This window comes from Rutilus rutilus, assembly GCF_951802725.1.
Source record: "Rutilus rutilus genome assembly, chromosome: 20".
Classification (NCBI taxonomy): Eukaryota; Metazoa; Chordata; class Actinopteri; order Cypriniformes; family Leuciscidae; genus Rutilus; species Rutilus rutilus.
The window spans coordinates 12415928-12439698 of NC_140225.1; the positions used below are offsets into that span (position 1 = coordinate 12415928).

A 23771-nucleotide genomic window follows, 5' to 3' on the forward strand; every position below is an offset into this window, starting at 1 on the left:
ACCCAAGTAATTAATGTGAGACAAATAGCAGACACTGATCAATGTCTGACACTGATCTAGATAATTGAAAATCATATACTGAACTATGACTGCTGTAGGACTGGTTCATAATGAAATTTCTTGGCACAAATATTTCAGGTAAGATAGCAGAGGTGAGCCATGGAATAAGTTGATTTGATTGCTCTATTATTGTGGCTTAGAGTGAAGCATTTAAAGGGAAAGTGCACCCAAAAATCATTTACTTACCCTGATGTCATTCCAAAACTGAATGACTTTCATTCTTATGTGAAGCACAAAAGAAGATATTTTGAAGAATGTTCTGTTTTGGTTACCATTGACTTTTGACAAAAAACGCTGCAAATTATCTGTTGTCAGATAATCACACCAAACTAACTTTCTCAGAAGGAGTTTGCATGTGTCCTGATGCTATTTCAGACACTTTTCTTTTTTTATGGCTGGTCTACTTCTCAGGCTATTGAAATAGGCTTTGCAGTCTTGGCACTTTTGAAACCAAATCCTTGGCTCAGATGTGCATGCATTCAGGTTTTTTTTATTTATTTAAAATCAAAACAGATGCAAAAATACACTCACACAGAGAGCTCTTCAGTTTTTCCTCAATGGGAGTTTTAGGAATAGTCCCTCAGGGAGCAAAACATAACACAGTGTCAAAAATTCCTCATCTAGCCTGAAGAGATTAGAGAGAAACATGCACACAACTGAAATCAGCTTCATTCATTTTGCATACACGTCAGCTTTCTGTAAATTAGACAGCTCTGCACAGCCATGCACAGTGAGACTTTGGCTAAGAAGATGCTTCTGGCTCAAAACACACAGCTGAAACCTCGCCAGATTTACAATAAAAGAAACAGACTCTAAATCTTGATATATGACACAGAGATGAGACAGTGCCACCCATCTGTGCAATCTGTAGGTTTCCTGTATCAGTATCACAGAATCACAAATGGTGGTCCTCAACATGCTCTGGAGGAACAGAATTTACCCATTTTCCATTACTAGCATACGCTACCATTGTAGTTCCATTGTAGAAATTAGTTTTTCAGCAATAAAGTGTCCAATAATGAGTGTTTTGTTGTCCTGTGTGAAATTCTCACGAAATGTTGAAAACAGATTTGTGGAAATCATGATACATTTTTTTCAGGATTCTTTGATGAATAGAAAGTTCAAAAGAACAACATTTATTTAACATTATAAAAGTCTTTACTGTAACTTTTGATCAATTTAATACATCCTTACTGAATAAAAGTATTAATTTCTTTTAAAAAAAACCTTACTGACCCCAAAATTTTGAACAGTAGTGTGTATAAATAATTTCTATATAACTATAAGTTCAATAGAAGATACAAAGGTATTAAGAAATCTCACAAAGCCTGTCAGAAACATGTGGTATATGACCCGGACATGTTCTTCATTCACATTATGTTCATACACATTTTCTCAGATTGACTTAGGGTCTGTAGACTAAGAGCAACTTTATTCTGCAGTCACAGTTCTATTTTTAGCAAGAGGAACACATTATCTGTTGTAGCGCTAAGCATGCAGAATGCCAAATGTGTGCTTGAGATCTCTTTGTGTACCCAGCTGTCATGGATTCAGAATATATGTGTGTTTTTATCCTCCACTGATTTTATTGAGAGGGTATAAAGCAAGTATTATTTATTCACCTTTATACATACATAAACGTACATTATCAATACCATAGGGAGGCAGGCAAATAAAAAAACAAATGACTATCTTGCCCAAGTTTTGTGTTTGCAGAGGTGTTGACCTGTATTTCATTTAAAGGCTTATTTGTTTGTGTTTTTGCAGATTACACCAGGGAGCAAGGCCGCCTCCGGCAACCTGATTCAGGGTGACATCATCGTGGCTATTGATGGGGTCAGCACAGAGGGGATGACACACCTGGAGGCCCAAAACAAGATCAAGTCTGCCAACTTCAATCTGGCCCTCACCATGCAAAGGTACAATGAATTGTTAGTGTTTTGGAGGTGTGTGTGTGTGTGTGTGTGTGTGTGTGTGTGTGTGTGTGTGTGTGTGTGTGTGTGTGTGTGTGTGTGTGTGTAAGCATACAAATTTGCTTTGATGTACACTACCGTTCAAAAGTTTGAAAAAATACAGTAAAAACAGTAAGATTATGAAATATATTGCAATTAAAAAATAACTTTTAAATATATTTTACATTTTAAAATGTATTCCTGTTATAGCAAAGCTGAATTACTTCAGTCTTCAGTGTCATGATCATTCAGAAATCATTCTAATATACTGATTTGTTGCTCAAGAAACATTTCTTATTATTATCAATGTTGAAAACAGTTATACACTTATAAAATAGAAATATTTTGTAAAATTAGGTTTTTACTATCTTTTTGACCAATTTATTGTATTCTTGTTGAATAAAAGTATATTTTTTCTTAAATCTCACTGATCAAACCGTGAACGGTAGAACATTTGAACTTCTGTGTCATTACTTGCTGATGCATTTTTGCGTCATACTACTTTCCATAAAACATCTGAAACCATAAAATGTATAGGGGAATTGTCCAAAGGTTTGAATGATGACACTCAAAAAAGGATGTGGCAGTAATGGAAAATGTAATACTGTGTATGGCACAAGTAACATTTAGAGTTTGGAGAATAGAATAGAATAGAATAGAATAGAATAGAATAGAATAGAATAGAATAGAATAGAACAGAACCGAATAGAATAGAACCGTCCCTGTTGGATAGAATTGTCCATCCTGATTAAAATGACACCAGGACGTTTTGCTCTGGGATAACATCATGATTCCCATTTGAGTTTCGTCTAGGCTTCCATTCTGGTAAAGTTAATAAAATGATCTGCCATGTTTACACTGTGCTCCACACTGATATTTCATCTGTCTTGGCGGCCATAAGCTCGTATCAGTATCTTCACTGACAGCATAGTTTTTTCTTATCCACTTGTGCGATTCTGTTGCTACAGCCAAATTATTAATTTAAATAATTATATCGAATGCAGATGTTAGCGGGTCTCATTCACCGCAGTGTAATAAAAGCAGGCCTTCACTGTTAAATGTAGTCAATCAATCAATTCACTTTTATGAACCTCAAACAGACTGCAGGTTCAATCTATCACAAACATATGTGACTGAGATTGTGTGTGAGCTCTGATGAGTTATGTTCTGATGAGTTATGTGAAATGTATGTTTTCATCCAGGGAAAGGTCATGTGTATATATATATCTTCTTTTAAATCTTCTTTTTTGACTAACAGGAAACATGAAGGCAATAAAAGCACATAACCTTTCCTTGGATAAAAACATGCATTGCTGATCATGAGCTGTGTATGTTTTTATCAAGGGAAAGGTTATGTGATTTTATTGCTTTCATGTTTCCTGATAGTCAAAAAGGAAGATATAAAGAGTATGACACATTCTGACAACTCACTGGCCTAACTCATCATGTTACATGTTGCCAACATTATTAGACAAGCTACATATAGCTAAGCTTCCACACATTTCAAAAGCTCTTCAAAACAGACAATGTATTATGCATTCTGTAGCTCTAGCTTTTAGGAGCTTTCTTCACGGCCTCTGGCGAGTGTCCATTGATCCATTTTCCAGCCTGCCCAGCACTGACAAAACATAGCAATAAACAAGGCTACGTTCACTCTGCAATCGATCCAGATCACTTTCTTATTCTAATATGGATCTGATTTTTCAAATCATCAAATCATCATTACACAAAATTGCACCATCACACAATTGGTGTGTCATATCAGCGGAATATGGTGACAACTGGCCACAAAGCCAATAAAATGTAATGTAAGCCAATGAATTATGACAGCGCTCCGACCATAGCACATTAGCAACAGACACTTCCGCATATGTTGTTGATAAATCATATCATTAGACTGGCACAGCAGCCATTTAAATGTATGTAACAGACTGTATTAAATTAATAATTTGGGAAAAATGTAACTATTGTGCAGAATTACAGCAAATTTGCATGGTCTCTAGTAAATTTACGGACTGACCAGTGATTCTGCTTTCTCAACTAAAGCTATAGCTTCTTGGTTGATGGTGTCGTTCAGGGGTATCCCTTGATTGCTGTTGTTGAAATGCTTTAAAAAGCTTTGGCTTTCTGCAACAGATTAAGCTCTGGTGTAGGTCTTCCTTTGCCGATTAGCTCCAACGTTTCTTTAAAAGTTCATCTTGAAATGGCGTGGATAATAAATTAGCAACGATGTCCTCCTCATTAATGTTGCTTGTGGTTTCCAATAGCGGATAGCGCTATAGCTGGTCTATCAGCGTTTCTTTTTTTCCGATCGTGTTCCCCACAGAAGGTGGAATGTGTCACAAACTTAGTGGGACCCACTGCTTGGCCCTCTAGAATTTCACAGCTGGACCACCAATCACAGAGCTGAAAGCGTTAGGTGGAAAGATTCCTAATTTTTACAATAGTTTAGGGCCTCTCTGAAGGCCTAGAGGGCCCTGACAGTTCCCCTCTTGTGTATATACAGAATATATACATACGTTGATGCCAAATGTTGTTGTTTCACTTGCTTTGAACATTAGCAAAAGAAACTAAAATGTTAAGGTTCTGATGCTAATGTAAAGATTTGAGGCTGGAAGACTATGTTCTAATGTCTTATTCATGTAACAAAATATGGTATCATTAAATTATGAAATGTGTTGATGGTGTTATGATGAACATGACAGGCTTTTTATGCGGTACATTGGCTGTTTAGACATATGTGAACAGCTTTACAGTATATGTGAACAACATCAAATTTGAGCAAATACAAAATTATATTTGGGTCATAATTGGAGGGTTAAATTGATCAGCTAATCAACAGTGTGGCTTGAAAGATATCTTCTGGCCATGTTGTACAAATATCAATATCAACAGATCAGTGCAGAAGTTTTCTGTGTTGTGTTTGGGAGAGCCACACCTGGGTTAGCGCACCTCCCTCATAATCCATGTCTGCAAGCATTCATCCGTGAGATCCTTGAAGTTTCTGAGTTTAAAAACATCATTGATCTCTCCAGTGCAAGCTGCAATTTTGATGTATCTTAGTGCTTAAGTCATGTTTGCTTTTAGTTCACTTTATCATGAGCAAAATCCCCCAAAATGCGTGTTCACCTTCATTTCCCCTCTCTGTGCATACCTGCAGGGATTACACTGGACCATCTTTACTTTACTTTAACACTCTTAATAGATCCCAGAGTTCCCTCTGCAAGGATTGTTGATATACAAGTGGACATGTAGGGAGAGATACACTGTAACAGTTGTCAGATACGTTCTCTACTTTGTTGTCAACCTCTACTGTGATGTTTCAAGGACTTGTCTTACTTTTACGAGAAAGAAAGCACATTGTCATTTGTCTTTGTGTGTTCTTTAAAAAATGTTTCCCCCTTTGTGTACAAGGCTTGTAATGTTATACATTTTTTTCTTTTGAAAAGGTTCAATTTGGAACAAAGTATGTTTGGACAAAAGCATTTTTCTGATAGCAGCAACAAAAACTGTAGATGGCATTCATAATTGCGTTTTTATTGTGTCAGTGTTCACTCTCAAAGGAAAAATGTGAGACCAGGAAAACTGAAAATATTTGCCACATGATTGTTCATGGGTGCATTATGTGTCTTAAACTGTGCATGAGATGTTTATAGTTGACTATTGGACATTGGAATTTTGTCATACATTGTTTAAGATGTGATCCAGAGCACTCTTTGTCATTTTCTACAAATGTTTATGTTCTCGATTTTATCACAGGTCAAAGCGAATCAACCCTGTTCACATGACAACAGCAAGGATTGACTCCCCTATGACTGTGATCCCCCATCAGAAGGTTTGTCACACATTACTCATGCATTACTCACAGTCATGCATTCTACATACATCTGCAAACAGTATACTGTATGTCCATGCATTCAGATATTTTAAATCAAGCACAGGTCAAACATTCCACATTCTCTCACTCTGATTCATTTCATGAAGATTCATGTGTAATTTAGGCCTTGGAGAAAGCTTCAGCTGATGTTGTTAAAGATTCCTTTTAAGAGGCTAAGATAATAATAGATTCTGGACTTTGGGTTCCCCTCAACTCAGGATACATTTATCATAGGACATCCTTCCAAATGCTACCTGTAAAAAGCCTTATGATGCCCCCTGCTGGTATTCACTTTGCACACTCCAGCAAAACGTTAACTAAACATTGTAAATATAATGTTTCTCATAATTCATTTTGCTTTTAATTAAAAAATATTTTGTTGTAGGCACACAAAAGAAGAGATTCCTGATTAGTACATACACTACCTAAAACATACAACAGTACATAAAGGTTTGCGGTCTGTTTTTTTTTTAGGACATTAGTACTTTTATTTAGAAATGTATGTAATAGTTGATCAAAAGTGACAGTAAAGACATTTATAAGATTTCAAAATCAAGGTTTCCATTAAAATATTAAGCAGCACTGCTGTTTTCAACATTGATAATAATAAGAAATGTTTCTTGAGCAGCAAATCAGCATATTAGAATCATGTGACAGTGAAGACTGGAGTAGTGATGCTGAAAATTCAGCTTTGCCATCAGAGGAAAAAAATACATTTTAAAATATATTCAAATTGAAAGCAATTATTTTAAATTGTAATAATATTTCACAATATTTAAATGCAGCTTTGGTGACTTCAGGAGACTTATTTCAGAAACATTATTTCACAAGAAGTTAAAGGATTAGTTATTTCATCAAAAAATAGCCGTTTTCTTTTTTGTTTTACTTTCAGTAAGTTATTAAATCATTCTCAGCTTTCGTCTGACCTGCTCCTTCTGTTCTTTCCTTCTCAACACTGTCCACACACATGCACTTCTCCTTTAAGGATCAGCCTGTGCAAATGAATGGGGGTCTCTCAGCTTCTGCTAAAACAAACTCCAGCAGTAGCGGAGATGCTTCTCTCCCTGCTCAAAGACATTTAGCTTCTCCGAGGGACAAATCCACCTCCGGAGAAAAAAAACAGCAGTATAACTCCCCCATCGGTCTGTACTCTGCCGAGACATTGCAAGAGATGGCCATGCTGCAGGAAAGGGCTAAGAGCGCGGGGTCAGGCATGCATAGTGGGTATGTAATAATGAATAGAGCGAGATCTGACGCTAGCAGCCATGTGCGGTAAAACTTAACCAGTCCTATTTTAAAAATATTTTAAATTAACAGGTTAGAGTTTCAGGTTAGAATCAGTGGGACGGTTATAGGTCAGGCCCATCTGGTTGCTAACTTCGCTCTTTGACAGAAGAATGACAGCAGCCATACAGCATTCAGAAAAGAGAGGTTACAGTACATCTGTTACATTGACCACATTCCCTACTGGCATTAACAGGCCAGAGAGGGATCTAGTTAAGGCTTCAAGGCTCTGAAGGAATGTGCAAGACAAATTTGAGCTGAGGCTTCAGTTGTCCCTACTGTGACCCTCCTTCAGGTACAGTGATCAGGTTATATCAGATAATGTATTGGCAAAAATTGGCTTTTGAACAGCTTGCATTGGTTGTCAAGATTTGATACACATAAACCATGTGCATCAAATCTTGACAACCAATGCAAGCTGTCATATTGAGACATTAAAAGCACTATATCACTTTCCAGGTTTGACCGTTTCAGTTCTGTGTTGTAACCTCAAAGCAATGCACTTTGGCTGTACTGTGGTGGATTAGGCAAATGGATGACAATGTCCTGTACCCCTCTCTGTTTACTCTTTTCATATGCAGCGGAAAAGGTTTGAGCGTGTGCCGCAGCACAGAGGAAATCTCAGGCTGTAGTGTCGAGTGATACGGTTACACAGTCGCTATAGAGATGGGTGAGAGAGCACCTGTCGCAGCTCTCTCTATAAAAGGTCATGGAATGTCCGGGTTCAGTTTCCTAACTACACTGATACATCCCCCTCACTCCCTCCTGTCAGATATGGCCAGTGGCGTACTAGTCTTTTGCTTTCAGTTTTTTGTTGATTTGCCTCCGTGAAAGGAGACTTCACTACTGTGTGTGCGCGCACAAACACGTTATATTTCAATCACGCCAAACACACACATTGGCACTCAAACACACTAACCTTTTCCTTTTTCTTAAAGGTGAAGTGTGTCATTTCTGTGCTACAAACAGAATAAATTTTTTTTTAGCAGCCCAACTGGGTCAATGTTGGTTCAACCAATGGCTTGAGTTTACTGCTTTTTAGCAAATCGCACCATTGCACCTTTAAAAAATTGAGGAGATTCCACATCCTGAATAACTTTCATTGGCACAACCCTTCCATGTTAAATCTTAAATGAGTTGCTAACCAATGCACTTGTTTCTGTTTCCTTTCACCCATTGTAGGTTATTACCAACACTCCTGCCAAGTTAGTAACAGCCTCCTGGCATAACGTTGTAGTACTCTGTGTGGTATACGTGCATGGAATTGTTTGGAACTGCCTTTGTGGTGTGTTATCAACAATACAGTGTGGTTAGTGAGATTTGTCTTCCTGTGCAATCAAAGCTTGCTTTAATGGTGTACTAATGCTTAATGTAAACCTTTACTACAACACAGAGAAACATATCAGAATCAGTGATGGGTATATATAAACACACTTCTTTGGAATATATATGTGTGTGTTTTAGGGGGCTAGAGGTTAAGCATAGAAAATGTTTTTGTCATGATTCTATTGGTCCTCTTTGGGCACTTTTCAGTTAATATACACTTAGAATTCGGGTTGGGAATCGAGAACTGTTTCTTATGCTGTATTCATGGCATATAAAAATTACCGTATTTACTAAATGACAACCTGTGACGTTATACTCAGAGCTGTTCACATCTTCGGACTCGGAATTATGTATCCATTGCAACCATAATTGCAAAATAAACCTGAAATATTTCAGTAATCAACAGACAAAACCACACTATAACAAGTAACAGTCGTTATTCAAATGCCTTATTGACAAACTTTATTTAAAGTTTGTTTAGCAGCTCTGCACTTGCTGCATTAAACTGTCTTTTGTTTATTTTCAGAATATTGCATTAACAATAGTCAATTATAGGAATTATTAAACAGTAAAATTATGAAATAACTGCTTAACTAAATTTTTACTGCTGAAGCCGCTGCTATTTTGAGTTTTTCTGCATGACATTGTTAGGGTCAGGCTGTACAAGTCGGAGCTCTGTTGTGAATTATGAGTTCTGCAAGGATGTGAATCTTTTTTTTTTTACAAGTTGACGTTACAGTAATTCTGACATAGCAAGAATGCACCTTTATTTACAACTGGTTTCCATATATTTTAAAAATACTATAACCAACTGATGTCCAATTCCCGTTAATGGTTCTTGCACAGGTACCGAACTAAAATACTCTGAACATATTTTTTTTGCACGAATTGTTGTACGTGTATTTATTATTGAAATCATCTGGTCATTTGGCAATGGAATAACTTTTTTCTTCAAATGTTTATTCCTTAAAGTACTAAAAAAATTGTAAATGGAACCGTTAAGGAAGTGGAATGATTAAGTAGAATTATAATCGGGACTGGATTTGTTCAATTCTTGCAGATTCCCATGCCTTTTTGTATGCTATGTTGTACTGCTTGCTGTAGTTATAAAAGTCATTGTATGTGTCGAGTCATTGTATGTGTCGTGTGTAGTGTGTAAAACATTTTTGATGTGTTTTTTCTACCTTAAAAATTAGACTGGGCCTTTTATTTATTTATTTATTAATCAATTTAATTAATACCGTACTATGGTTTAACTCGTTTTGTCTCACCCTCAACACCTTCCATCATGAATTATCATGCTGGTCCAGGCTGGTCTTGCTGGTGGACTAGCTGAACTGGTGGACCAGCATGGTTTTTCTGCTGGTTAATGTAATCAAGAAGCTTTGTTGAAATACCAGCACACCAGCATCTTAAACACAACATATGCTGGTATTATCAACCAAGGGTTCTTACCTTTCATTACAAATTCACTTTCCTCACTCCCTTTCTCTTACTCTCACTCTAACCTCCATTTTGTCTCTGTTGTCTCTCTTCTACCCATACTCATCCCTTATCACCTTTCCCTCACTTGCACAGCAATGAGTACCTGTCCAGCTTCAACCCTATAGCTCTGAAGGACTCTGCCCTCTCCACCAATAAGCCCATTGAGGTGAAGGGGCCTGGAGGCAAGGCCACCATCATCCATGCCCAGTACAACACCCCCATCAGCATGTACTCCCAGGATGCTATTATGGATGCCATTGCTGGCCAGTCCCAGGCCAGGGGTAGCGAGATGTCTGGGTAAGATCTAGTGCACCTAACTGCGTCCTCTACCTCCTCCCGTGCCCTGCATGACACACATTCGCTATAACGCCTGGCAAACAGCTACGCTTGAGTAGGCCAGTGCTATCTGCTAATGCTCACGAGGCTAAAGACTTCCAAAGGATGTCTGTTCATAGACTGGATATAGTCTCACTCTTCCTCATTTTAACATCATCAAAATGATAGTATGAACATATTGCCCTACAGAAGCAGAAGAAAGGCAGTTTTCGAAGTCTTCAATGTTATGTGTAGTTTCTATGGAACCAGCTGGATTTTTGTGTGCTTTTCAAGTAAAGTCAAGTCACCTTTATTTATATAGCGCGATGCAGATTATTTTAAGGCAGCTTTACAGTGATGAACAGGAAAATAACGAATAAATGATGCAAACAAATAGGAATGATGATGGGAATGCTCAGTTGCACAAGTTAGGGATCATGGCTTATGGGTAAACTACCGTTCCAAAGTTTTTGGTCAGTAAGATTTTCTTTTTGAAAGAAATTAATACTTTTATTCAGTAAGGGTACTTGTATTGATCAAAACAGTAAAATAAAGACAATAATAATGTTACAAAACATTTCTATTTTAAATGAATGCTGTTCATCACTTTCTATTTATCAAAGACTACCCGAAAAAAATGCATCACGTTTCCACAAAAATATTAAGCAGCAAAACTGTTTTCAACATTGATAATTATAAGAATTGTTTCTTGAGCAGCAAATCAGCATATTAAAATGATTCCTGAAGGATCGTGAAGACTGGAATGCTGAAAATACTTCTTTGCCATCACAGGAGTAAAGACTTTTTTTAAATATATTAAAATTGTAAACAGTTATATTATTACTGTTAATCTTACAGTTTTACAGTCTTAATGAGCATAAGAGTTTTGGGGTTTTTTTTGGTAATTTTGGTAATCTGTACTATGAGTTGTGCACTTTTTTTCTTCTGTATATCCACTGGGAATTAGTTTTAGCCGTGATCTACATATTTCTGTGTTTGTTGCTGCCAGTATTTTGATGTTTTATGGTCTTTGTATGGTTTGAAATCATGAAAATGAGAGATTAGGCTTTCGGTCTCGTGTCAGAAGCCTTCTCTAATGCATAGCGTAGAAGCTTTATCTAATTTTCCCTTTCTCACTCCATTCCCGACCATCCATCCTTTCATCCACCGCTTCCTCTATCCATCACACTGTACATCATGTACCCTGTCCCCCCTCTACATGTGTCCAATCTCAATGGCCCTGCCTGGCAGCAATGAAATTGACTCTCCGCTATCGTAAGTAGCCTGATCCATCTGTTTGATATGAGCACTCTCTTTTCGTCTCCTCCCTTGCGCATTGCATGCCTGATCACCACATTATCTATTTCTCTCTCATCTCTTCCTCTAACCTCCCTTTGATTGATTTGGAGCATCTTGACTTCTGAAATGCACCTGGTATTCATGAGCAGAGTCTGTCCTGTAACTTTTGAAATAGCTGGATTTTGCCTTTTTATTTAGCCTAATGCAACGATGACATCACATACTAATTTTTGTTTAGACCGCACCTTTCAGTTCCATTTCTTTGGTTCTTAACCATTCAAATGTTCCTCTGAAACCCTTAATCTTGCTGCTAGGTGACTTTGACTGTTTTTGGTGAAAACGTGTTTAAATGGTGAGGTTTACAAGAGGGTCTGCTAATGTGGTAACAGGAAATCAGTCAGCGATTGAGTTTTAGATGGCAACAAACAGATTTCTGAATGCTCTGCTCTGTCATTCTTCTGGGTAAGAGATATAATGTGTGATAAGCAAGCTTCTGGCCACATTGCCCATGCTTCTCTTTATTAGCACATTTATGAAGTATTCTGCATATTTATCAATCTTAATATAAAAAAATCAGTGTTAACAGACTATGTTATACAGTACATCGTAAATTTGTGATAATGGCAGTAAATTAGTCAGAATAGGTAAATTTACATCCAATTTTAATAAAAAAAAATACCACAAAAAAATGCATTTAATGTCGTTATACATGAAAATTATTTTGCTGATGTTCCCTGTCATACTGAAAAGAAAGTGTGTGTTTCACAAGACCGGCTTTTTCTGTGGTTGCAGTAATCTGCCAGTTAAAGACCATGTTATAGACAGTGCTTCCCCAGTGTATCAGGCCGTCATTCCCAATGAAAACAATGACCTGGGGCCATCTGAATGGACTAAAAGAGCCGCCCAGCTGCAGTCCAAGTCCTTCCGCCACCTCGCCCACATTACTGGAACTGAATACAGTGAGTCTGCCTGCCTGTTTTTGTCACTTTCCTTTTATTTTGATATAGATTTTGATTTGTTGTGTTGTGTTGTGTAGAGTCTGACATGTTCTCTCCTTGTCTTTACTCTTCTGCAGTGCAAGACCCTGATGAGGAAGCTCTGAGAAAATCAAGGTAGGCATCTAGCAGCAGCATCTGGTGGCCACATATTTGACCTGTGCTGAAACCCAGCCCTCTGCCTCTTAAAACCTGAAAGGCTTTTTGAAAAGCTGACATATGATCAGAACCCCCCCAACCAAACCCCCATAATCGAACACCACTCTCTGTGCTGAACTTGATCCGCACACATTAGATGCATCAATCTAATACAGCTCGATGTATTTATAGTTGTCTGTATCAGGGGTGTAAAAATTACAGTTACTTTTTGTTAATGAAATTGTTATTTGGTAATGCTTGGCTACTGAAATGTCAAAATATCTGAAAACATACTTGAGTGTAAAGTTTTCACATTTTAATTGTGCTTAAGTATCAAAATGTAAAAAAAAAAAAAATTACCTTTAGAAATTATTTGTCAACCCTGTCTTCGTAAACTTATATCCAATCTTTCAAATTGGATGTACAAATAATATAGCCCAGTTATATTATTTGTAGCCAGGAAGGATGTGAATTACTTAGCGCATAACCAAAAGATTATCCTCTTAGAAAATTAATCCACCTCAAAAAGACAACAAACCTTTTTTTTTTTACTAGATATTGAAGAAATTGAAGAATAAACTTGAAAAACCTTTTAATTAAGTAATTAAATTAAAATTGGAAGGGCAATTGGAGTGTTTGGGAATCCTGTTTGCAATTACAATTATGATTTTTGCAATTGCACACATAGTTATGATATGTATTTTGAATCGTGAAGATCTTTTTAAAATCAAATTCTAAAATGTATAATTTTATGATTAAAGTATTTAGTTTTAGCAAAAAAGTACCAATTCCAAATAGTAATACTTTAGTAATGAAGTACAGTCAATTACTTAAATACTTTACACCTCTGGTCTGTTGTATTTACATCAAGCTTCATTCTTCATATCTTTAGCTCTCATTTATTTCACAATGTCATTACACTTCTGACACAATGCAAAGCAAAATGTGACCTCTAGTATTTGACTGAATGCAAAACATTTAGAGGGTACATGTAAATTTTACAACACCTTAAGCAGCCACAAAAATTGGGCAGGGGAGTGAAGGCCATATTCCCTAACCCATTTTTCCACCCTCTCTTTTCTCCCTTTCCTTCCTCTTTTTTTTCCTGTATATATGTCTTGATGTCACAGGGAAATGTTTGAATCTGAAGCCAAAGGCCCTCGTTTCGCTAAACTGAAAAACTGGCACCATGGCCTGTCGGCACAAATACTTAATGTGCCTCAGTAAAACGCTGTAAGATAGAGAGAGTTAGACAGGTGGCATAGACAGACTGCAGTGCTTGAGTAAGAGGAAAGTCAAAGCATGTGAGATGAAAGCAGAAAAGATGAAGTTGAAAGTCAGTTATGTTGTTTGGCTCATCACTTTCAAGCTATTTGTTCACTAGGAAAGATTTAGGAATTTTCAAGAGAATGTTGCCACTATTTAACTTCTCTCACTTGTATCGGATTGTTTGATTACATATTGATGGTTGTTGAGAACATCATTGCATCTGTACACAAGTCCTTCAAATCCATCAAATAAAAGAAATGTTATGAACTCTAATCATGTGGAAAGGCTTTTTGGAAATGGGATTTTATCTGGGTATGAGAGTACACATGGATTCAAGAGATTTAAATCCATCTATCTATCTAAAAAAACTAAATGTAAACTGAAATTATGTATTATTACCTTCAATAAATATTGCTTTATTGAACAACATTCAGAATCAAAACCTTGAATTTTCTGGAATCACAAAATTACAAAAAATAAAAATAAAAAAGCTAGCTTTGAAAGCAAGCAGTGTTGTCATAATTAGAGCCGAAATACCAGAGGTATAATATTAGAGGCCTTCGAATATAATGTTAGACAATGGGGCGCCTTTGAGTAAAAAACAGTTGAAAACCACTGGATTAGACAATTTGTCATGTTATCTTTTTCTATGTAGATCCAAGAATCTAACCCTTTGATACTGGGATAGCATTTCAGTGATTATGTAAGGTTTGTTAAGAAGATCTTTTACACATGCAGTCAGTTTTATTTTAAGATGTCATTTCTTATCTTATCTTCTGACAGACAGCAAAAGCTTTAGCTTTAGACCAAACTTTGAATCACCAACAGTATTATCCTTTTTTTTTTTTTTTTTTTTTTTTTTTTGATGTTCTGAAACTTGTCAGACATTTAGTACTTAAGCCTGTGGTTAAATATTAGACTACCTAGGGGTTTTGGGTGATAAAGATGTCAATCTAGTCAATGTTGTAAATCTGACAGATCACTATTTTAGAATCCAGTGGTTTCGCTTTATCGAGAAAATGAGGCTGTTAGTAAGACTTTATGGTATGTCTGTGTAAGGTTATTTCTGTAGGAAGTGTGATAATCTTTAGCTAGATCAGTGGTGACTAAAGGGACGAGCTCTGTGTCTGGAAGATGAGCGAAGGCACATGAAGCCATCAGAACTTCAAGCGGTTGAGCAGGATGGAAGTCAATGTCTGTGAGTAGAGAGAGTCAATAAACCAGGACTTTTCCTCCAGGTAATTCTGCCTGTCTGGTTGTCACATAGGGAAATGGTGTTATCTCTGCTGTGAGCTGGTTTGCGCTAAATTGTTTTAAGAATAGAAAAATGTTTCTGCTAACCATGCCCTTCTCTCATATCATCTCACTACTGGATTACTTCACTTCTGAGCCTCCCACTTGCATGCAGTGCATGCTGGGAAGACTGTGTGACTGCACTGGAGTGCTTGTGGCCCTGGGTGGCTGGCCCCTACCCCACTCTTCATCCTTTTCTTATTTATTCAGATCTCTGCCTTCATGTACAGATGAACATGTCATGCTAGGTTGCACAGACATATGTTGCATCAGTCAGCTCTTTTGTATGTTGTGCTGTCATTTTCCCCATATTTTCAGTCTCCAATATTTCATCAGACTCTCCTCAACTTGACTGAAACAAAAACAGATAAGCACTTTCGCTTATTTCAATACACATCACTGCAGTGCTGTTGCCTGCTGTTCGTTAAGTTGTATGTTTGTTTTGCTCATTCTGCCAATAGTTTTGTCTTTAATATGTCTTATCAAGTTTTCCACTTTATTAGTATTTGGGTAATTGCAGTGTTGTTTTAGTATTGTTTACTTTCTATTATGGTATGTAGTAATATTTAGAATTTTATTTTTTATTTCAGTCATTTTAATACTTCAACTTAAACCTATTTTATTTCAGTTAGTTGCCATGGCAACATTTCTTCAGATTTTCTAAGACCTTGTCCACACTGAGGGTATGTTTACATGACAGCGATGTACTAAAAACATAAAAGTTTTTCCTTTGGGTTTTTCGCGTACGGAAGACAGTGTTGTCAAAACAATCCCTGTTCACACAGATCTGCAAAAATGACTAAAAACGCTGTATTATTCATGCTAGTCCAGTTGTTGGCGATGTCACTTTGTAAAAAAAAAACTATGCGCCTATAGACTGAACACGTAATACGCATGCGCATGACGTCACCGTTTTCACAAATTCGCATTTTTGTAGTTTACACAGAGACGATAACGGTATAGTTTTATTTGTTGTAACCATAGATATCAATGGTTATACTGACATTGTTGTGCCGTGCTATTTACGTTCATAGTGTTGCTAAAGAGAAATATAGACCGCAAGTGCTTTCCTGTGGCAAAACATGACAATTGCGTTTTAGACTATACAATTTTGAGTGCGCCCTAGACGCAACAGTGAGTGGTGGGATATTTTACTGATAAAATGATTGTGCCAGAAGAATAGCGTGATAAATTTATTACATGTGCTCTCTCTGTATCATCTCATGAGCTTTTATTATGTTTTACGCATACAGAGTAAGGTGATTTCAGCATTTTCAGACGTTTTAGTGCTGATGAGCAACTTTTGGAAAACGCTTAAACACTAGTGTGGATGGGGGAATGTTTTGAAACGAATCTGGACTAATGTAGATGTTGTTTTTTTTATCTATTTTTTATTAGATTAATATAATAATAATTTATATACTGTATCATTATAGCTTTATTTCAAATAATTAAAGCGAATTTGAAAGGTTTTAGTTAATAAATACAATAACAACACTATAATTGGAAATGTTTCACACACTTTTATCAATAATATGTTAAATAATTTATACAGACTATTATTATCATTATTATTGTAGTTTTTAAATATTGAAATGTCAAGTCAGCAGAGTGCCACCATATTTTCCAATTTTTGTGTTTTGTGACAAATTTCTCTTTTCCGTCATGCTAATATCTTGTCTGTAGTGCCATTTATGGTCCAAGCAGCTTTGTGTGAATCTTGAAATGTATGTTTGTTGTTGTTCTGCTGTACTTGTCTGTATCTTCTTATGTTGTGTGTTGCAATCATTCAGTGTGCTTTACTTTATTAGTATTTAACAACCTGTTTTACTAATTTATTCATTTAGAGATATTCTCTATTATCTTGTTAGAAATCCTCCCCTGAATCCCGAAGGACTGGTTTGGTGTTTTTAACCAATCTCATAATGGTTGTTTCCTGTCATGAATGATTGTAAGTAGATGAATGCAGCTAAATTGTCATTTATTTAAAGCTTTCAAAAACCCAAGATAAGTCTTTTCAATAACTCGATTCTCAGTCATTTTCTGTATTTTGTGTTAATAGATTTCTTTAACAACAAAACTTAATATTTTCCTCAAAACAGTTATACATTTGGAAACAGATACTTAATACTGCATGGGTTGGATAAATTGAACCTATATCCAACATCCAAAGCATTACAGTTCCTCCATGTGTGGATGTTATTATTGCATGAACGTCATATTTCATTCAGTATTCATTCAGACCATCTTCGCAACCCCCTACTATGCCAATTTTGTTCATGCTAATTTGCATGTGTGAATGTAAAGAGAAGAACAGTGATAGTATACATGTTAGGCTGCTTTTCATGAGACTGTGTTGCACTAACCTGCTCTTAGGATGAGAACACTCTTTCCCTATGTCCAAACTATGTGTCAAGCGTAAAATGCCAGAAGATGGCACTGCAGTATCTTGTCGAATTACCCTCTGCCTGTCTTGACTCTCTTTGCTCTCCGGTCCTGTTCCATGAATTAGCCATTTACTTGTTTGCAAGTAGTTTAGTACGTGTTTCAATTACAACCCCTCAATCTGAAGGCATTGTCTGCTTCTGTGATCTGTATTTCATTGATCTCTGAATATTTGCTGAGATTCAAGATTTTGCTAATATAACTAAAAAGTCTCAGTTTGACAGCATAGCCAGTTGAGGAATACAGTGTTAGGACATTATGACCTATAAATGTTTGTGTGTGTGTGTGCGTGTGTGAGAGAGAGAGAGAGGGAGAGAGAGATTAGGCAGTAAGAGAGACATGAGAGAGTAAGAAAGAGTAATGTAATCAACATTTCCCGAGTTATACTTTTTTGTTTATACACTTCAGATTTTTTCAAATAATTTCTCTAATTTCAGTCTCTCACAGCTTGCTATAAATGCTAATCTGTGTTTGCTTTCTGCCACAGCACACCTTCCCCAAAGCCCCTCAAATTCACACACATACATGCTTTTCTCACAATGTACACCTCAAAATAACAGAAAGGGACTCAATACGCACACGTTCACCACAGAAAGTGTTTCAATCTTCATGAAGGCTTCATAAATGTCTGCAACCAACATTTACAGACCTTTCTCTCTGTTCCATCACCATAATTCAGTATAATACACAGAATGATATTAAAGCTGAAGTGTGTTATTTCTGAATTTCATGAAATTCTCAAATTAGAATTGTCAGTGTTACAACTGCTTTTAAATGGCTTTCCAGAACGGTCCCGCAATTAACGCACACCGCTGGTTAAGCTAACACACTCATAGCATTTCATAACTATTTTATGTTTTTGTACATATTTTAGTATGATCTGCTTATGCTCCTAAACCGGTTAGGTTTAGGGGTGGATCTTTAGGCTTGAGTTTTTATTTAAAAAATGTACATTTCTGTACGAATCACATCGCATGAGCTCTTACAAAATCACCACTTCAATAAATAGTTTTCTCATGAGATTGTGTTGGTTAAGCCAATTTTGCTGCTTTGCCTGGTCGGGATGCTCAAGTAAATGCAGTGTCGATCATCAGGAATGACTTACTTATAGGTACATATTAAGATGGAATGAAATGAAATAAAATTAAACGCACTTCAGCTTTAAATGCTCTCTTTATTTAATCTTTTCCCTCTGCCCCTCCCGGTGGGCAGTTTCAACATAAACTGCATGAGTAATAGAGAGATGGTCAGAAAGGATGTTTGCGGAGTGTGTGAAGGGGGTCAGTCATCATCGGTCCACCACCAGGCCTGCTGCTGATAGATGCTTGCCTCTTTTCTTCTCTCTCCTGCCTGGGCGGCTCCAACACCAATATATCTTCTTCATTTATTCTGTTTGATTATGTATAGGGGATGCCAAATGATTAAAGAAATGTTTATTTGTGAATAATGCACTTTTCTTTGCTTGGATCACAGGGGAGTATCATTTATCACTAATCTACTGCTCTCTAACCACTTAATTGTGTTTTATGGACAGACTAAGAGGGTTTACATAACCTTTATACTCTACGTCACTTTAAAATGGTGAGGTCCTGCCATCTGCAGTTCATTGTCCCTGATCGAGCACGTAATTGATTGTAGCCTTAATGTCTGGATTCATTTAATTCATCCTAGAATAGCACTTACAGTTGTCTCTGCTGCCGAGACATCCTTCAATGAAAAAATAGATAAGAATAGTCTAATGAGAAGAGAGCAATTAACATTCCCTGCCCCCCATGATGGACATCCTTGCATTGTATTCAAAAATGTTCTATGCATGAGAATGAAGCAGCTGCTTATGAAAAAATTTTACTTTCAAATTAAGGCATAAATACATACACGGCCTGAGCATGGCTGCTGTCTGTGTTTATGGCTTCAGCCTGACATCAGTTTCTGACATCACTGCAACCTAACCTTGTATCTAGTACTCCTGCTGAGCATGCTCCAGTTTCCACCAGCATTGCATCTATATGTGCACCTACTATCGCTGCTTCGCCCAATGAGCTCCTTTTGGAGCCGCAGATAGTCAATCAGGCGCCTGAGATTCCTGAGCAAACCACTGTAAACAGGTAAAGTTGCATGCGTTGCATTTTCTTTCTTGCTTTACCGTTGCTTAGTTTATTGTATTCCACATTGGTATGTATACATGCAATGCATACCGTTCAAAAGTTTGGGGTCAGTGTAATTTTCTTTTTTTTAAATGTTACAAAAGATTTCTATTTCAAATTCTATTCATTAGTATCCTGAAAAAAGTAGGCCTACCACTGTTTCCACAAAACTGTTAAGCAGCACAATTATTTCTACATTATGGTTTACATTTTTTCTTAGAAAATATTGTAATAATATTTCTCGGTAGTAGCTGTGTTTTTGATCAAATAAATGCAGCCTTGATTTTTCCAAAACGTAAAAAATCCTATACCGACCTCAAACATTTGTAGTGTATGTATATTTATGTTTATGTTAAGTTTTGATTTTTTTATATATATTTTTGGGGGGTTATTTATTTCTGTTTTGATGACTTGCAGGTACATACAGTAGCATTAACGAGTTATTCCAATGTTAATTAACTTCTATTAGTGGAGACATGTGATAGATGTTATTGCTATTAGATTTTAGCCTATAACATTTGAGAGATTGTAGGACAAAGTCAATTGATCCTGGAGATTCAAAGCAAAGCCAATCCTCCAGTCATATTAATGTTATAATCAATAATGATCTTCTCTGTCTTAACTCAATTTCATGTTGCAGCTGCTTCCTTTGCTACTGCTTATTACTACTAATACTCTTCCCCCTAACCTAAGGAAGCGAGTAACTCACATTTGATTTGATCCATGTTGTCATTGCGAGGTAGATTATTTCTTTTGAGCTTTTGCTTTTACGAGTTCAACACCAGGACTTGACCCAAATAAAATCTTTCCTATACTTCCATGAACTACCTTTTTAAGCTTAAGATCACATAAGCACTTCTATGTACCCTCTTTAAAGAGTACCACATTTGTGCTGCTAAACTAGATGCTTTAATGCATGCCTCAAGCATTTTATTTGCTTTTGCAAGACATGTTTATAAATCTCTAACATGTCCTTGTCAAGTCCAGAAATACAGTAGAACCCATTTTCAGCACAATTTATTTATTATATTTAATATTAAAATGTTAGTATATTAAAATATTAAATTTATTTCTAGAGATTTAATTTCATCTTTTATACCAAGGAGTAAGTCATTTTGAGACCTAAGTGTAAATTTCCATATCTGGTATTGAAACCCATGTCCCATGGTCCTTTGTACCATGTCAACTAATGCTCATGTTTGTTCTTAAGTAAGTTTATTTTTAGGACATGGCAGAATCTGCACTCTCTTTGCATGTATCTATTGCTAACACTGATCCAGCAGTCTTACGTTTATTGCATGCAGACTGGAGTAAACTTCTTACTTTCAAGATATCTGTCTGATATCTTGTTAATTCAGATTTAGACTATCTTTCACTTGTCTCCTACTACGGGAGGTGACAAAGATTATTAATGTTCAGGTCCTCTGTCACACTCAGTCCTAAAATATATGAATCTTGTGTTAAAGTGGGCCTTATTTTAGTAGTTGTTGGTACATAGTGTCTTTGCTTTGAATGCACGTTTATTTTCTGTTTTGTGTGTGTCTGCATCTAAGATGATTTGTTCATGGTCTATTTGCTGCCATATTCACTCGTACTGTGCTGCACTCATAGTGTACTACTGTTTTATTTAGACAAAACAAAAACAGAATGCACATCATAGTTCTTTAAAGGGTAATTGCATATTCAATTAATGTCCATATGCATTTGATTTGGAAAACCAAAGTATCTGATCCTGTTTGTGTTTTTTTCTTCTTCATATAGACATAAAAACATGCGATATTTGGATCAGTCTGGCAGTCGTACAGATATGAGTGCACATGGCCTCTCAGGTTTAATGTAGGCATGATAAGTTTGACTCTCCACCATTTTTCTCTTTGTTACACTATAGCTTCAGCTTGCAGACCTCTATGGGTTACACTTCTCAGTACCAAACCTCCATCTCCAGGTACTACTGTGGTCCAGCTCTGCATTCAACCAGCAAGAGTTCTTTCCCCCTCCCAGTGTCAGTATGGCCTGTAACATGTGCAATAACACATCTTTTCTCCCTTACTGCTTGACTGCTGACTCAAAGGATAATACTTATGCTTGGGGTATTTTTCTTTAACTTTTCATGTTATAACCATTTCTTAATATGTATCTTTATGTATATGAGTGGAGGGACTTCTGTAACCTGGTCATTTTGCGCAAAACAATGACATTTTGCTCAATCAAAAAAATGAACCATTTTTCTTGGCGTGGATAACATTTTAATAATCTGAAGAACATTTTTCCACTACGAAGAATCTTTAGTACGATGGAAAGGTCTTTGGATGTTAAAGGTTCTTCGTGGAACCATCAATGCCAATAAAGAACCTTTATTTTTAAGAGTGGTTAGTGCTGCTCTGTTAAAATAACTCCAACTTTTGCATTCAAATTGTTATGAAGGGATGCAACAAGGTAAGACACTCGCAAATGTGAATGTGATGGATCATGTGGTCAGACATCTTTGGCGTCTTTAGCTGTAAAGTCTCCAAGAACTGAATATGCATCCAAACTCAATTAAGCCTGTGGACAATTAAAGTTGCTGAAGGCTATACTACTCTTTTTCAATTTGCAGATATTTTTAGGTGACTATAGATTTTAAAAACAGCTAATATACTGTATATACATACTGTACAAATGGAAAACCTTAGGAAGAGCTTATGACAACTTAATGGGTAATGTGTCGTGGTAAAACTTGCAACTTTAGTGCAAAAGACATCATAATCTACATTTTTTGTGATGTTTGTAACAAAAATAAATAATTGCAGGCAGGTTTTTATCTTTTATGCTCCCTAAAGCTGCATTTATCTGATAAAGAATACAGCAAAAACGGTAATATTGTGAAATATTATTAATTTTTTTTTTACATTTTGATATGTTTCAAAATGTAATTTATTCTTGTGACATCAAAGCAAAATTTTCAACAGGTTTAATCCAGTCTTTAGTTGATTTAGAAATCAATCTAATATGCTGATTTGGTGCTCAAGAAACATTTCTTATTAGCCGCTTGTTAAGTTGTGACGTACTAAATTATGTTTCTGTGTTCACGTCTCCACTTTCAGTTAAGAATACTATCTTAACAGCCATTTATGAGCACTATTCATTTTATAACATATCTTTAAGTTAAGCTTTTAAAAATTCAGTGTACACTTCCGTCTCCAGGCTCACAGTGTTCCAGACAACAATATTTTTATGATTCAGAGAAAATGATACTTTTTGAGTGTTTGTAAAAGTCATTACTGATATTTTTTATCTATTAATGCATCCTTGCTGAATTAAAGCATTCATTTCTATTAAAACAAAAATACTGACCCCAAACTTTTGTGCAGTAGTGTAGTTTAAAAAATCTTTACGTGATTATTAGTCAAAAAGTTACAATTTGCAAAAGAACTACACAGTATGTTTAAATGAATGTAATGTAAAGTGAGGAAAATAAGTATTTGAACACCCTGCTATTTTGCAAGTTCTCCCACTTAGAAATCATGGAGGGGTCTGAAATTGTCATCGTAGGTGCATGTCCACTGTGAGAGACATAATCAAAAAAAAAAAATCCAGAAATCACAATGTATAATTTTTTAACTATTTATTTGTATGATACAGCTGCAAATAAGTATTTGAACACCTGAGAAAATCAATGTTAATATTTGGTACAGTAGCCTTTGTTTGCAATTACAGAGGTCAAACGTTTCCTGTAGTTTTTCACCAGGTTTGCACACACTGCAGGAGGGATTTTGGCCCACTCCTCCACACAGATCTTCTCTAGATCAGTCAGGTTTCTGGGCTGTCGCTGAGAAACACGGAGTTTGAGCTCCCTCCAAAGATTCTCTATTGGGTTTAGGTCTGGAGACTGGCTAGGCCACGCCAGAAC

The 23771-nt window shown here is 36.3% G+C and overlaps 1 protein-coding gene across 9 annotated transcripts in view; it reads left to right on the forward strand.

The window, feature by feature from the left end:
- ldb3a (LIM domain binding 3a) overlaps positions 1-23771 on the forward strand; it is a 41660-nt gene that overhangs the window by 13466 nt on the left and 4423 nt on the right. For 2 of the 9 annotated variants that reach the window (XM_084391040.1, XM_084391039.1), the window contains exons 3-8: positions 1828-1979; positions 5772-5847; positions 8356-8378; positions 10078-10281; positions 11551-11574; positions 21771-21827. In XM_084391040.1, coding sequence (XP_084247166.1) covers positions 1828-1979; positions 5772-5847; positions 8356-8378; positions 10078-10281; positions 11551-11574; positions 21771-21827 — 536 coding nt within the window. Of the gene's footprint in view, positions 1-1827; positions 1980-5771; positions 5880-6874; positions 7114-8355; positions 8379-10077; positions 10282-11550; positions 11575-12390; positions 12558-12673; positions 12711-19699; positions 19844-21770; positions 21828-23771 lie in introns of all 9 variants that reach the window. The other 7 variants (XM_084391037.1, XM_084391036.1, XM_084391042.1 and 4 more) reach the window with 5 other exon arrangements.